Source organism: Lampetra planeri, chromosome 42 (genome assembly GCF_965212315.1).
Source record: "Lampetra planeri chromosome 42, kcLamPlan1.2.h2, whole genome shotgun sequence".
NCBI lineage: Eukaryota > Metazoa > Chordata > Hyperoartia > Petromyzontiformes > Petromyzontidae > Lampetra > Lampetra planeri.
Window position 1 is genome coordinate 1,197,338 of NC_136148.1, and position 15,220 is coordinate 1,212,557.

Genomic DNA, 15,220 nt, shown 5'->3' on the forward strand with positions numbered 1-15,220 from the left:
GGGTGAGGTGGCTTGAATATAAATGTGTCGACACATTTATGTTTACGCGATCTAAGCCAAAAACTTTTGCTATGACTATCAGCACCACCACCATCATCATCACCACCGCCGCCATCACCACCAGTGGTTAAAGCAAGCATTCATGGGGTCTGCTTTAAATCCACACTAACTTAGTCACACGGTGACGTTGTTCCCCACTGCACGGCCGTGCCAGCGCGTTACAAGGTGTAAGCCCCGTCACTGGGCAGTGCTACGAGGAGGAGGGGTGGGGCCCAGATTGGAGGGCACGGGGGGGGGGGTCACGGGTCACAGCGACCCCCCCCATCCCAATAAACATTCACCGCCGAGTGTACAGTGACGCACTGCTCAAGGCAAATGCGTTTCTCCCCCGGCTCTTTCTCCCCCCTCGCGGTAATCTCTGGAGATGTGATCCCCGGCGGCGCTCGTGCTGAGGCCCTCTGTCGCGCCGGGGTTTGTCCATTTGGCGAGTAATGAGCCACTGGCCTTCCGGCGAGTCGATTAACTGGTTACGATTACGAGACGGGGTCGCGATTCTTTTCCAGAGTTGATTCGCAAGAGACGCGGAGGACTTCGTCGTCCAAGTGATTGTATTCATTGTTGTTTTAGTGATGATTGTGGCACCTTTGTTATAGTCTTACCGTCACTGGTGCCCAGCAAAGCAACCGTCTACAGTACACAGGGGTTCACTCCATGCTGCGCTTCGTTCGTCACTTTAATGGGGTATGAAACATATAAACACTTCGTTTATAGTCGTAGTAATTCAGCCTTGTCCTTCTAGCAGTCATCCACAATCGAGAGATCACTTGGTTAAAATGTTCTTGCCAGCTTTCCAGGTCCACTTACCGCCTCCCATAAAACCACATTTTAGAAAGGTATTTCACATCGTCGTCGTCGTTGTTGTTGCGTGCGTGCACATTTTCGGTGTATATGCTCCTCAACTCATCGGCATTAATGACGGACGCGTCGCGCGGTGTGGTAACGTCGTTGAGGACGACGTGTCGGAGCTTCGCGTCGGCTGGGCGCCGATTCGGCGGAGGCTCGAGCGGTAGCCTCTTGCGAGGCTAAGAGCCCCTCCGCGCCGGACACCGGAGCCGCAGCCTGCTGAGAATTCGCTCGCTCCGTCTTGGCCCGTGGGCAAGCGGTCGTGTCTGCCGCTCAGCACTCGCGCCCGCCGCGGTGGCCGGTGATGCGAGGGGGAGATGCCGGCGGCCATCGATCGCGCTTGCCCGTGCCTCGTCGCCCGCGGCCAAACGAAGACGGGGGCCCCTCTGCCCCCCCGCAAGCCGCGAGGGCCATTAATCATTGCATGTGCGCGTCGCCAAGGTCGCGCGCGCATTAAACGATTAGCGAGTCAACCCCGGCGGAGCATCCCGCTTTGACGTTTTCTTTATTAATATTTAGCGCTTCCGAGGTGGAGGGTGGGGGGGGTGGGGGGGGGGTGGCAGAGTTTTTATTTTTTCCAGGACAAATTTCGCGCGAGCGATTGCCCAAGTGCCGCGGTTATTCCGCTATGGCGCCGCGCGCTCACGTCCGCTCCCGCCGCTTCACGACCTCCCTCGGTGTGGTTTTGGGAATGTCCCGCCGTGATTTCGGACGTTTTGCTCCACGTGCCCTGGTGCTTCTTCGGGAGCAACGTCGGCGGGCACGCGACCCCGAGCGGACGCGCTGCGGAGGGAGCCGCGCGGCACGGCCGCGTGGACCTGCGCAGTCGCAGAGCCGCGACCCGACTGCCGTTGTGCACTGCCGGAAATGTCGAGCATCCCCCGGCGGATATCGCGCGGCGTTAACCAGGGGCGATGACGCGACTGCTCCGGTCCTCTCTGTAACCTGACCGATAACCAGCGGGATGCATTCGTGAGAAGGGCACCTTCAACTTGGAGAGGGTGTGTCTGTGTTCACCCCTGCATAGAGGGATCTGCGAGCATTCGCGTTTTCTACCGTGACACCGTGCATCTGCAATCGAACCAATAACCACTGGGAGTTGTTCGCCAATGGGACGGGCAGCCCCAACTTACAAAGCGCGCCTGTGTGACTGCGGCTGTTGCTGCTCACAAGTTCTCTCCCCGTGCGCCCCCAGGTCTCCACGGACTCGGAGAAGCAGATCGAGGTGCTGCGCGTCGACAACGAGCGCTTGCGCAGGAGGCTGGCGGCACGCGAGCCTCCATCGCCCACGACGGCGCTCCCCGAGACGGCTCACCAGGGCCTGCACCTTGTGAGTGCTGCTGATGAGACGGTGGTGATGGGACAGTGCTGATGGGACGGTGGCGATGGGACGGTGGCGATGGTAGAGTGGCGGTGGGACGTTGACAATGGGATGTTGGCGATGGGGCAATGAGGCGGTGGCGGTGGGACGTTGGCAATTGGATGGCCAAAGCGAGATTTTGCTGAATTGAGCATTGAGGAAGTGCTTAACTCCTGTTTACAGCCCTGCGCAGGTAGTGGTGGAAATTCCACATTCTTGTGGTGGCTGAGCGTCTTCAGGAAAGTTTTTGACTTCCCCCAAGGCGTTTTTTTTTATCGACGCCGGAGAGATGATGGGCTGAGTCAATCCCCAATTAGGATTTTAACTCGCAACCTTCTGATTGCGAGCCACTCACTCTACCCCTGAGCCACCAGGCCGATGGGATGGTGGTGTGGGGTTGATGGTCATAAGTGTGTGGTGATGGGTTCAGGTTAGTTGAGGGTTTCCCAAAGGATTTTCTCCCACTGAACTGGCTCTGTATGGAGTTTGCCTGCTGATACAAGGGTGATGGACAAAATATTTCGCCTATTTTAATTTTGAGACAGTCCCTTGTACATTTTAAAACATGTATTAATGTATTCCCTTAACACTCATAGTTTGACTTCCATATGTCCTGTAGCATCCATCGATCACAGGGTTCAGTGAATTGAGCGGCAGTTTCTCGGAAGCTTCAGCGCTAAGCCGGCGGTGATATTCTTTGTGTTTCACAAGTAATTTGACGTTAAGAGAACCAACAAACGTTACAACCCGGCAATAATCAAAAGCCACCAGACGTATTCGTGTCACAGCACAGAGAGAGAGAGAGCGAGGCGGCTTTGAGTAATTATCCTCGCAGCGCGTCAGCTTTGATCAGGGCTTGGTGGCGGAGCTGGCGTGTGGGATTAAGCCGTGTGCTGCTCGCGCCGATATCGCCGTGACGCTCTGGAGGGGATGCCGAGTGGAGCCGCCTCTCTTGGCGGATGGACGAGGTTTTTAATTCCGTGGGCTCCGCCCCCAAACGCCTTCGGTGTCCGCTCGGGGACGACGCCCTTTCCGGACGCATGGCACGGGCGGCCTCTACTGCCGCTGCTGCCGCGGCGTTGTGGGCCCCCCGACTCGGCCAAGCCGTGGCGCGTCCGCCGCTTGTTGCTGCTATTGCAGGTGTTCGCAGGTCGAGTCCAGCGGCCACCCTGGTTAATGCTGCGGGCATACGAACCGTGAAAAAATACGTGCCGTCCGCTTCACGGTGGATGTTAAAGGTCCCCTGGCGTTATTTGAAAGAGAGTAATGCCACGTGCCACCGGCGTCGCGGTCCGAATTTGGTTCGGTCCCAACCCTGAAAATTGCATGAAAATTACGGAAATAATTAATTGGATAAAAACCTCTTTGCAACAATGCCCTGTACCATCAGATTGCACCCGTCTGTGAAACATAGCACCTTTGCAGTACCCAGACTTATTAAGTATAGAATCGTTCCGTCTGGTTCACTCGCTGTGCTGACAATACCACATTCACACACACACAGACACACACAGGCCAGTGTGCACAGGCCTGCAAGGAGGTGGGTGGCCCTTTCTGTATGGGCGTGTGGATAGATAGAGCAGCGTCGTGTCGAGTATCTTGCAGCTACTAAGTGGATCTGTTTTTTTTCATGTTTTTATAATAACTCAGCAGGAGCCTGGTACAGAGGGGGGAGGGGGGGGGGTGCACATAAACTCCACGTGGCAAATGTTGCCATGGAACTGTTCCCAAAGTCGATCAACTAGTATCTCTCTATCCACACTAAGGCCCCACGGTGAACAGTTATTGTGGCATGTCAATCAAACATGATTGCTTGAATTCGCACAGTTGGAATTTAGCCAGCTTAAGTGAAGAACTAAACCCAATTTGGATGTTATTGGCGGCTGAGGCAAGACTCGACAACCCGGTTCAACCGTTGGTATTTGGCCAGATTCAAACACTTGATCTCAGCGGTGCCAGTTCGGCGCTGTGACCCCTGACCCCTACGTTCGGCGGCCGCCACCGCCGCTTGTTTCTGTGTTGGTTTTCAAAGTGGCCGTCGCTCTCGTGTTTCACTGCCGCGCGCGCAAAGGAGAACTTGCGGCTCAAGTCGCGGGTCGCTCAGCTGGAGGACGACCTCAAGCGGAGGCTCGAGAGGCTGGAGGAGCTGGAGCAACCCGGCGTCAGGGCAGCACAGCAACAGGGACAGGGCAAGGAGACTGGCTCGGCAGGGCAGCCCAGGAGCCCGCCGCCGCTGCTCAGCAACGGGAAGATGATGTCACTCATGAAGGTGCTTGCTTGCTCTGAAGTGTCGACAAAGGACTAAAATTATTTTCCAGGATGACACACGGCACCCTCTGTGGCCGTGCCCCTCGGCGACAGAGCCACCCCCTCCTACCCCGCTACCACCACCACTGCGGGCACCTGCAAGCGGAGGTGCCTCTTTCTGCGCCGCGCTCCGTGCAGCCGCTCCGTGCGGCCGCAGATCGTCCTGCAGCGCCGCGTTCTCGGCCTTATTCTGGGAAATCATTTCATCTGCGTAGGGGCCCCTTCCCGGTTCACGCGCTGGCGATGGCACCTCTTGTTCACATTTGTTCATCGAGGTAAAACCTCCCAAAGCAGTTTCTGAGCGCAGGCCCAATAACGCCTAGAGGTCGGCAAAAGATATAGCACAATCGTTGGTGTAATAGGGAAGAGTGAACACGCTTTTTGAATTGAAGCAAAGAGATGACAGTGGGAGGAGCAGCACAAGGAAGGAAGCAGCAAGAGAAGTGTTGTGAGCTGCGTTACGGTGCTTGGAACTCATTCCCTGTAGCGGTGGGAACCCTGCGGTAGATGTCGCCATGGCAGTGAATGAGCGAAAGAGTGAGTGAACGAGCGAACGAACGAGCGAACGAGCGAGCGAATGATCGTGCAAGCTAACGAGCGAGCAAGCTAACGAGCGAGCGAGCGAATGAGCGAGCGAAAGATCGTGCAAGCTAACGAGCGAGCAAGCTAACGAGCGAGCGAGTGCGTCTCCTTTATGCGCGGTCCCAGCACAGCGCTGACCTGCCTCCCTGCAGAAAATGTCCCAATTCTTTTTCTAAATTAATGTGTTTATGTACGAGACTTCAAAGTAGCCAGGGATTTTACGGGTAATGAAAAAATGCTTTTTAATATCGCGTCATTCATTGGCGGATGCGGCAGCTGTGGTGAGAAGCACGTCCTCGCCTGACCTATGTACGTGCTTGCGTTGTATACATATGCCTGCGTGTGTGTGTGTGTCCATCCGTGTGTGTGCGCATGTCCGTACGAGCATGTGCGCATGCGTGTGTGAGTATATCTGTGTGTGCATGTGGGGGGAGTGGTGGTGTAGCGGTCAGCGCGCTGCGCTACGAACCCAACGGCCCGAGTTTGATTCCCGCTCACGGCCAACACTGGTTACGATTATCTCAACCGGTCCTGGGCCTCCCCTAGGTTGACTAGGCCTCAAATGAGTACCTGGTGCGGTGATGCTGCCTATGCCACCCTCCTTCATGCACCGTGCCAGCCTTCATAGGTGCTCATTGAATGTTAACTACCTCGCCTGGTATACAGGAGGTCGTGGGTTCACTCCCAACCCTGACACCTGTATATTTGGAGTTTGCATGTTCTCCCCGTGGTCGCGTGGAATTTTTCTGCGGGGCCTCCGGTTTTTCCGTCCACAATCAGAATCAACGTGCGATTTGAGTGTTTAGCTGCCGTAAATGTCCACGTGCTAAGCCACTTCGTTGAGCTATCATTTGTGGCCATGTCTCTTCGACAAAAAGAGCTCTATAGCTCAGTGGACCTTAACTGGTAAAATAAAAAATAGTTTAGTTTTGGTATCTATCAGTAGATTGAAAAAGTACTCTAATCTATCATTACTATTACTGTTACCCGTAGGTGTGTCCGTGCTTATGCGAGCGTGCTTGCGTGTGCCTGCTCTCTCGCGCGTCTCGCCGTGCCCAGGGTATGGGCAGGCCCAGGGACCCGGACCCCACGGGGGGGGGCAAGGCCCCCCAAGCGCTCAAGGCCGAGAACGCGGCGCTGCAAGACGATCTGCGGCAGCTGCGGGGCGAACGGGAGCGGCTGCACAAGCTGTTGCACGGATCGCAGCGCACAGAGAGGCACCTCCGCTTGCAGGTGCCTGAGGGGGGGGGCGGGGGGAGCTCTAGCCGTGGAGCACGGCTACTGTGGGGCCTGTTGCACATGTTATGAAGGGGCCTAAAATAAAAAACACACATAAATATTAAAACACGTACATTTTTTTACTTGCATAGTAAAGTAATTGAATTTTTTCATTTGCTATACAGCCAGATAATATGACAAATTGCTAATCTTAAACACCCAGTCTATTTATAAAAGTTGAAGGTGGTATAGTGCTATAGTAATAGAGCAAGTGCAGAATCACTGAACCGGAATTGATAGCGTGAAAGCATTTAGTGTGGGGCCCTTGAAAGTACGGGGCCCGTAGCATATGCTAATTTTGCTACTAGGATCATCCGTCACTGGGTGCCATTGGGTGTCCGTTAGGGTTATCCTGGGAAATCTGTCGGTTATCTGTGGACATTCAAAGTCTCGGTTTTCCTCAGCTCTAATTGATGTTTTAGTTAGGCCTCTCTCTGAACTGTGGGTAAATTGAAGAAAGGCAACACCTCACAGCCAAACGTGGAAATTAGAGACGACGTTTCGTTTGGAAGTACACCAAACATAATCGGGTAAAAGATCCAGTCATTGGCACATAGCTCCTCCCCTCTTCCATGACGTGGCGACGTTTCAGCCGCGTGCGATTGGACTGGATTCCCGTACATAGCGAGTCGACTGGTCTCAGCCCGGTCACCAATGATTGCGCAAAAAGCCATTGCGTTGAATTCGTTGCGTCAAATCATTTGGATTAACCTTCATTCGAAGAAGAAAAAAAAACACCACCAACCCACCGCGTTGGATCAGGATCAGCGCCCTCTCGTGGTGTAGATACAAAAAAAAATCGCTTGAGGTCACCTCAGAAGTGGTTCTGTGATCTTTTTTTTTCTTAACCGAGGCAATGCGCGGGTGCGTTTCAAGAGCGTTGTGTCGCGCGTTCGACCCGATGGCGCGATTTAACCCGGTTTAAAGAGTGATGAGGGGGGTAGGAAGACGGGGGGGGGGAGGGGGGGGGGGCTGCTGCTCCTCACAAGCCGGGCCACCACGGCGGGGTGAGGTTTAGGTATTTAAGAAAGGGGCCAGGGGGCGGGTGACAAGGAAAGTAACGGGTGCAAGCGAATCACCCTGAAAGTAAAACAAGACAGGTATCAAGGCGGTCAATGAGCGTTCGCGCTTCTCCTCCGTCTGCGGGGGTGGGGGGGGGGGACCGCCGGCGCTCATGCCGAAAAATGCAACTCGGATAAAAAAGTGAAAAAATAATCATCACGGCACAGCACAGCACAGAAGCGTTTTCGGTTGAACGAGTTGTGCGCGGAATCGGCGAGGTTGACGACACACCCTCGTTCCAGCGATATATTTTGGGGCCCGCTGTGGCTGGTGAAGTCATGTGTTTGTCGCCCAGAAGGCAAAAATCGCTTTACCGAATAAAATCCCACTTCAGTCGGGGTAATTAAAGGGCGGTGCCATGTCCCCGAGGGTTGTGTGTGAGGCGCGTTGGCATGGGAACGCTGTATTAGTGCCCACGGTTTCTCATTTTTATTTTAACTCGGCTATTTGTGACAAACGTTTAGCCAAGGTGCGCCGCTGAGACGCGGCGTCTCATTGGCCGAGCACCGAATACCCCGTGCCGTGACGTGGGCGTAAATATTATTCCGTATGTACGTGTGTGTGCAGCATGTTGAACTTTTTTCGCACCACACACACAGCCAACCGTGCTAATCGGTGCTCGTTCCACGCTGACCAGCAATAGTGAAGTATGGCCACCCACCCCCTTTGTACGCCGTGTTGGCCTTCAGAGGTGCCCGCTAACAGCACTCGCCCCAAGAATCTGTTCAGGTTATGTCTCGTGGTGTGATGGTAGTGGCCATGTGCGATGGTGTGTGCGTTTGGTGGTGATTGCGCGCGCGCGTGTGTGTGTAATGGTGCATGCGTGCATGCATGCGTGTACTGGTGCGTGTGTGATGGTGGTGCGTGCGTGTACTGGTGCGTGCGTGTAATCGCGTGTGCGTGCGTGTACTGGTGCGTGTGTGATGGTGGTGTGTGTGTGTACTGGTGCGTGTATAATGGTGCGTGTGTGTGATGGTGGTGCGTGCGTGTAATGGTGCGTGCGTGTGTGTAATGGTGCGTGCGTGTAATCGTGTGTGTGTGCGTGCGTGTAATCGTGTGTGCGTCCGTGTACTGGTGCATGTATAATTGTGTGTGTGTGTGATGGTGGTGCGTGTAATGGTGTGTGCGTGTAAACGTGTGTGCGTGCGTGCGTGTAATCGTGTGTGCGTGCGTGTACTGGTGCGTGTATAATTGTGCGTGTGTGTGATGGTGGTGCGTGTAATGGTGTGTGCGTGTGTGTAATCGTGCGTGCGTGTGATGGTGGTGCGTGCGTGTAATCGTGTGTGTGTGATGGTGGTGCATGCGTGCCGCCGTTTCGCAGCTGGAGGCGGCGGAGCAGGAGGCCGCCCTGACGCGGCGGGAGTTCCGGGAGGAGCTGGAGCGCCTCGAGGAGCTGCAGGAGCGAGCGGTGGCCGAGACGGCGCTCACCTCGCAGGCAGAGCTGTGCAGGGCGCACACCTACGTGCTGGGTGAGCTCACCCGGCCCTCGCTCGCCCGGCCCTCGCTCGCGGCAACGCCGGGTTTCCGCCGGTGCCCGGTGCGCCCGCTGACGGCCGTGCCGCTCCGGCGAGGATGTCCCACCCGGAGGGAGATTGGGGATTCGGACGGTGACGTGAACGCAAACGGAATATACGGGTAACTGAACGGGATAAATGTGCACGGAGCGCAACTGCCGCCCCGAGCAGGACGGACGGAACGATCGTTAACGACCTGCTAACCGGCACGGCTGCAAGCTCCTCTTGGGGTATAGGCTTTACCTGGGATGCTGAGGAGTTTGATTCCTCTGTAGTTGGAGCACATCCTCTGTTCCCCTTTCAAAAGAACGGGAACCACGACTTCAGTTTGCCAATCCAGAGGTACTGTACCCACCTTCCATGCAACGTTATAATTATTATATATTTTTAATCGATCTTAGTTTTGCCCGAGTCAACGCTGCGGGGGAGTAGGGGGTGGGGGATTGCTCGCGTCGTTCCTCGCACAGGCCGATCGCGCCACCTGGTGGCAGGATGGGAGCTGAGCAGCCCAATGCAAGAGGAGACCGCACGGATGCCTCACAGCGGATTATAAGACGCACACCCCCCCACCCCAACCGTCATCCCCTTCATAATCCAGGAACGAAAGTGCGTTGTCGTATTCCGGAGAATGCCGCCGTGACCTTTGGCTCCTCTCCGTCCGGTGCCGCCGCCACCGTGTAGACGTGCAGGACCGGCTGACGGCACTTGGCCCGGCGCTGCTGTCCCTGGCGAGCGACTACCGTAGCTTGAAGGAGGAGACCAAGAGCTTCCCCCAGCTGCTGGAGGCCAGCGTGGCCAACGTGGAGACCCAAGTGAGTGACCCGCGGTGTCGTGAGCGCGCGGGATAAAACGCGCCGCGATCGTTCCCTTTCGGCGTCGCGATTTACGCCGGTGGCCGGCAGCAGTCTGTGGTCCGGCCGCAAGACATTTCTGGCATGCTGGTCAATCTGTCGGACACAGTCTGTCATGTGGAGTGTTTTTGCTGTCTTGGGTTGTGAGAGCCCCCACTGCAGGATATTTATCTCCACTGGAATAAACTTAAGACTCAGCACAGCATCGTCATTGGATGCTTTTAGAACAATTATTATGAGCTCCAATTTCATTTGTACTGCGCTGTTGATTCGCAGAGGCATAACACCCGTAAAATATATATTTAATATTAATTCACGGCTTGCTGTCTTTTAGGCAGCAGCAATAATAATATGATTTGTTTCATTATAAATTACATAGGGGATTTCTGTGCCGCCCGTGTGCTCGCCGCGGCAGCTGGCGCGAGCCGTGGAGGAGATGTCGAAGCGGTGCGACGAGATGGAGCGGCGGTACCAACGGGAGATGGCGCTGAGAAAGAAATACCACAACCAGCTGGTGGAGCTGCGGGGTACGACGGACGCGCTTAATCGGCTTGAGCCACGCTAAGGCTGCGAGACGCGCGCTATCCGCCCGCTCGGCGCGGCGAAGGGCACTGAAGCTCATCCGGTCAATCAATCGGAGCCTCTTAATCCAGTTGTGCGGGAACCTTCCCCTTGCCGAGAGCAGATTAGGACTTGAAATAGCTTAGGGCAGGCGATCACACGCCCCGTGACTTCTGTCGCCGTCAGTGACAGATGCCGGTCAATCGGTATGCAGGGATGGGTAAATATCGGCCGTTGTTTAATCAGGAGATGAAAATAGCACCCGTTGAGAATCGTGAAAAGTCGTTGCCTCTTTTGCAAGGGTGATGATCTGGGTTACGTCAAGGCGGATTAAGTGCACGGATAGAAAAGAAAAGTTACCTTAGGTACACAAAGCAATCATGTGCTGCTGCCAGGCTGGAAATGTTTCCCTCTTGTTCCCGACTGGTGTGGCTAAGGTGCTTGCAGTGATGGGTAATTATTGTGTGTGAGCCATTTTTAAGTGGCCTCATGTGGCCAAGGGCCTAGCCTAAAGTAGGCCAAGGTTGAGGGCGGCTTGGCACAAGTGGGACGGAACCGAGCGTAAAGCGGTCCGAATGCGTTTGAGAATTATTTGGTGGTTGTACCGAGGTCGCTCCCTGAGAGTGCTCCACGAATCGATTCTCTGGCGTGTAAATGGCGGAGCTGTAAGAAAATGTCTTGGGATAACGATACACTACGAGCGCGTTCGAGGCAAAATAACCGCATCGACATTATCTTGCATGTTGATTGTTATTTCACAATATTTGATGGTTTTCGCATTTACACGATGTTTCTCGCTATGGCAGTGCCAATGAGTCCTGCACGTGGTTTACGTAGCTCGCTTGGTGTAATGGTGTGGGGTGCACTTGGTTGACGGTTCTTGGAAAAAGTAATATTATAAATAAACCTAAGGACGAACAATCATAACACTTGTGTGCCGACTGAGGTGTCAGAATGTGTCCCCGCTTAGTTGGTTGAATATCTTTGAATGCCACACGGCTCGCGGAGCGAAACGTGGGGCGTCGTGCAGAACGGCACGCGGTCACAACCCGGGGAGCGCACCCCGCGGAGCCGTCGAGCCGCGCGTTTGAATGTGAACCTGCCCGGTAGGCGGCGGTGAACCCCTCTGAACGCACACACACACGCACGCACACACGCACACACGCACGCACGCACACACGCACGCACACGCACGCACACACGCACACGCACGCACACACATGCACACGCACGCACACGCACGCACACACACGCACACACACGCACGCGCGTTAGGCAACATCCGCGTGCTGTGCCGCGTGCGCCCGGCGATCGAGGAGGACGGGGAGGGCACGCCGGCGCACAGCGTGGTGCAGGTGGACCCCGAGGACGACGGCGCGGTGCACGTGGTGCAGCGAGGGCGCCAGCACTCCTTCCAGCTTGACCGCGTCTTCCCCCCGCACGCCTCCCAGGAGGAGGTCAGCGCGCGCACGCACACACACACGCACGCACACACACACGTACTCACGCACGCACTCACGCATGCACGCACTCACGCACTCATGCACTCACGCACGCACGTACTCACGCACGCACGTACTCACGCACTCGCCCCCGACACTCGGCTACCGCTTGTCCCTCGCGCCGCCTGCACTGTACCAGTTTGGTTCGTGAACTGCGACCGCAAACTGAGACTCGGGGTCCCACAGGAGCCTCGGTCGGAGGCCTTCATCCTGCAGTGGATCGATCATGACATTATAACGATGATAACGATGATGAATTGTGCTGAATTTATTTATTCGAGGTTATTTTACAGGAGGGCCTTGCTATGCAATTCCTTACTGACGAACGAACGTGCAGTGTGAATTTCAAACGAGGTGGAAGCTGCTGGTCTTGTCCTTTTCTGCGTGTGTTGCGCACGCACGCACGCACGCCTGCTCGCGCCGCCGCACGTTTTCCGTCTCGAGACACCTCGACGGGCATGTGTCTACCCCGCCAGGTGTTCAGGGAGGTACAGGACCTGGTGATGTCCTGCGTGGACGGCTACAACATCTGCATCTTTGCCTACGGCCAGACGGGCTCGGGCAAGACGTACACCATGGAGGTAATCTTCCTCGCTGGTGAACACGGCGCGTCCCTCCCGTCTGGCTCCACGCGTAGGGCCGCTCCTGGATGAGGGCCTCTCCGCGCCGTGTGGGTCGAGCGATGGGGTTATTCGACCACGCCGGACTAGTGCGCGTTGAAGGTCGGCAGCAGAGACCAAGGAGCATAGAAGTACACTATCACCATCGTCATCATCATCCTCTGCGCAGGGCACGGCCAAGGCGCCTGGGATCAACCAGCGAGCGCTGCAGCACCTCTTCCAGGAGATGGAAGAGCGGCAGGATGAGTGGCGGTACGCGCTGTCGCTCAGCATGCTGGAGATTTACAACGAGACTCTGCGGTGAGGGCCCCTTGCGAGCGGTGCGAGCGGTGGCAGCGGGCAGGGGCCCGTCGGTCGATGCTGTCCCACGGGACGGGCAGAACTTAGCAGCCTCAGCAGCTGTGCACCGATGCCACATTCACACGATTAGTGAACTGAGCTGACAAAACACGTGGCTGGAAATGACTAAATAGTAGATGTCAGCTCGCGAAAAGCATTGCGCAACTCTTGGAATTTTCTTTACTTTTGAAAGATCGTTTGAATGTGATCTCTTACCTCTGGCCTTAGGGGGGGGGGGTGGGGTCAGGGAGGTGGAGCAAAAGTTTGAGTTCCACAGAGATAAAGATCTCTCTTTAGAATGTCCATGGAAATACAGCATGAGCCCTGACCACGCTGTAAGGTGTCGCGTAACGACGCTCCCTTCCCCCCTCGCCCTGCGCGTACGTGTGCGCGTGCGTTCTTTATCGGTGCTTGCAAAACAGTACTTGCCCCAACAGTCTGCCAAAGGCTTTAACGGCGGGGGGTTGTGGAATCTTTGTCTTCGTGTGGCAGGGATCTGCTCGGGAGCGAGGGGCACGGCCGCTTGGACATCCGACTTTGCCCCGACGGCAGCGGCGAGCTGTGTGTGCCTGGCCTGCGGCAGGAGCCCGTGTCCTCGCTCGGCGACGTCCACAGGGTGACTCTTGTCTTTGGGCGCGCCGCGGTGGCTAGGAGATGTTAACTACCTCGCCTGGTATACAGGATGTCGTGGGTTTGATCCCGACCACTCTCTTCTTTGGGCGCGCTGGGGTGGCTAGGAGATGTTAACTATCTCGCCTGGTATACAGGAGGTCGTAGGTTTGATCGCGATCCCTCACGCCTGCTGCTGTGTATATTTGGGGTTTGCGTGTCTCTCTCTCCCCGTGGTCGCGTGGATTCTTCTCTGGGTCTTCCGGTTTTTCCTACCACAATTAGAAACACAACATGCAATTTGAGCATTTGGCTGCTGTAAATTTCCACACTATGAGCCACTTCATTGAGCTAACATTTGTGGCCAGGTCGCTTCATCGGGCCTTACCTGGTGAAATAAAAAAGAGCGTATAGTTTGTACCCTTAGCCACGCCCACGGTTATCCATTTGCCGCAACGCACGGGTGATGAATGGGCTTGCGATTTCCCCCCGTGCTCCATTTGTTACGCACCTGCTGGCAATGTCTGTTGCATTGCGACCCCCGCAGATGGCAGTGAAGCAGTGGTTGCCGAGACGGTAGTGTTCTACGCTGAATGTTGTTTTCACTCTCCAAGTCAAATGTAATGATAATAACAGCTCACGCCATCTGAAAAAAAAACAGGTTTTTTTTGTAACGGGGGAAGTGTTCACGTGTTTTAGTGAAATTCTAATCCTCGTGCTACCTTAGTTCTGAATTATAAGTGGAATGTTGAACACCTGTAAATCAATTGGAGCGTGACGTGTCCCCCGTGAAAGTGGTGGGTTGCTCTGTAGCTGCTCGCCTCCTACTTTATTGCTCGCAGTGAAAGCGAAAACACATTCCACTTCTCAGACGTATGCCACCGCGGCGTTGACGTCTCCCAACAGCTGGTGTCCCTCGGCCACAGCAACCGCGCCACGCACTGCACCAACATGAACGAGCACAGCTCGCGCTCCCACGCGCTCATCCTGGTCACCGTCAGCGCCACCAACTCCATCACGGGCACCAGCACACGAGGTGCGCGCAGGGCCGGCCGGGCGGGCAGCCATGGCCATGCCGATGCGTGGCCAAGCTGTGTCTCTGCGGGGTCGCGGCGGGGGTTGGGGCAGGGATGGGGGGTGTGGAGGAGAGGTAACACATTTACAGGGAGGCTCAACCAGGACACATGTTGCGCTGGCAAGCCTCCCCTGCCCTCCGTCGACCCCCTCCCACTTTTACATGGCGACGCCCACTCGACCACTGGCTCCGTGGCCACGGTGAGCGGCGTTGCTCTGACATTAATCCCCCCGCGGCTGCTCGAAGGCCTTGCCTACCGAAAACTGCCACAAGTTTTCGACTGGAAACCTCGAAGAGTTTTGGCACACTTGCAGTTAGGCTGCCAAACGACCTTGGTTTGACTGGGGCAGTGCCGGTTCAAAGAAAGGCCATTCCGGTGATCCAAAGCATTTGCAAAAATCAGGATTTTATCCCCGGTTTAACCTTTACTGTGACTCCGGCCACCTGAGCCATGGGCAAGGCCTGTGAGCAGTGGGCGGGGCTTCCTGAACAGTGGGCGGGGCTTCATGAACAGTGGGCGGGGCACCTGAACAGTGGGCGGGTTTATATGAAGTGGGCGGGTTTATATGAACAGTGGGCGGGGATTCCTGAACATTGGATGGGGCTGTAATCTTGACTTAAAGTTTCGTGACTGCAGGAATTCATATTCTTTGGGGT

General features: G+C 55.6%; 1 protein-coding gene across 4 annotated transcripts in view; it reads left to right on the plus strand.

Annotated features, from left to right (window-relative positions):
* The window catches only part of LOC144732288 (kinesin-like protein KIFC3), a 48,530-nt gene that overhangs the window by 26,301 nt on the left and 7,009 nt on the right, over nucleotides 1-15,220 (plus strand). For 3 of the 4 annotated variants that reach the window (XM_078613732.1, XM_078613731.1, XM_078613734.1), the window contains 11 exons: nucleotides 2,099-2,233; nucleotides 4,335-4,532; nucleotides 6,212-6,385; nucleotides 8,814-8,961; nucleotides 9,688-9,818; nucleotides 10,237-10,384; nucleotides 11,694-11,875; nucleotides 12,397-12,501; nucleotides 12,710-12,840; nucleotides 13,372-13,495; nucleotides 14,395-14,524. In XM_078613732.1, the coding sequence (XP_078469858.1) occupies nucleotides 2,099-2,233; nucleotides 4,335-4,532; nucleotides 6,212-6,385; nucleotides 8,814-8,961; nucleotides 9,688-9,818; nucleotides 10,237-10,384; nucleotides 11,694-11,875; nucleotides 12,397-12,501; nucleotides 12,710-12,840; nucleotides 13,372-13,495; nucleotides 14,395-14,524 (1,606 nt within the window). The remainder of the gene's footprint in view (nucleotides 1-2,098; nucleotides 2,234-4,334; nucleotides 4,533-6,211; nucleotides 6,386-8,813; nucleotides 8,962-9,687; nucleotides 9,819-10,236; nucleotides 10,385-11,693; nucleotides 11,876-12,396; nucleotides 12,502-12,709; nucleotides 12,841-13,371; nucleotides 13,496-14,394; nucleotides 14,525-15,220) is intronic. The other variant, XM_078613733.1, reaches the window with a different exon arrangement.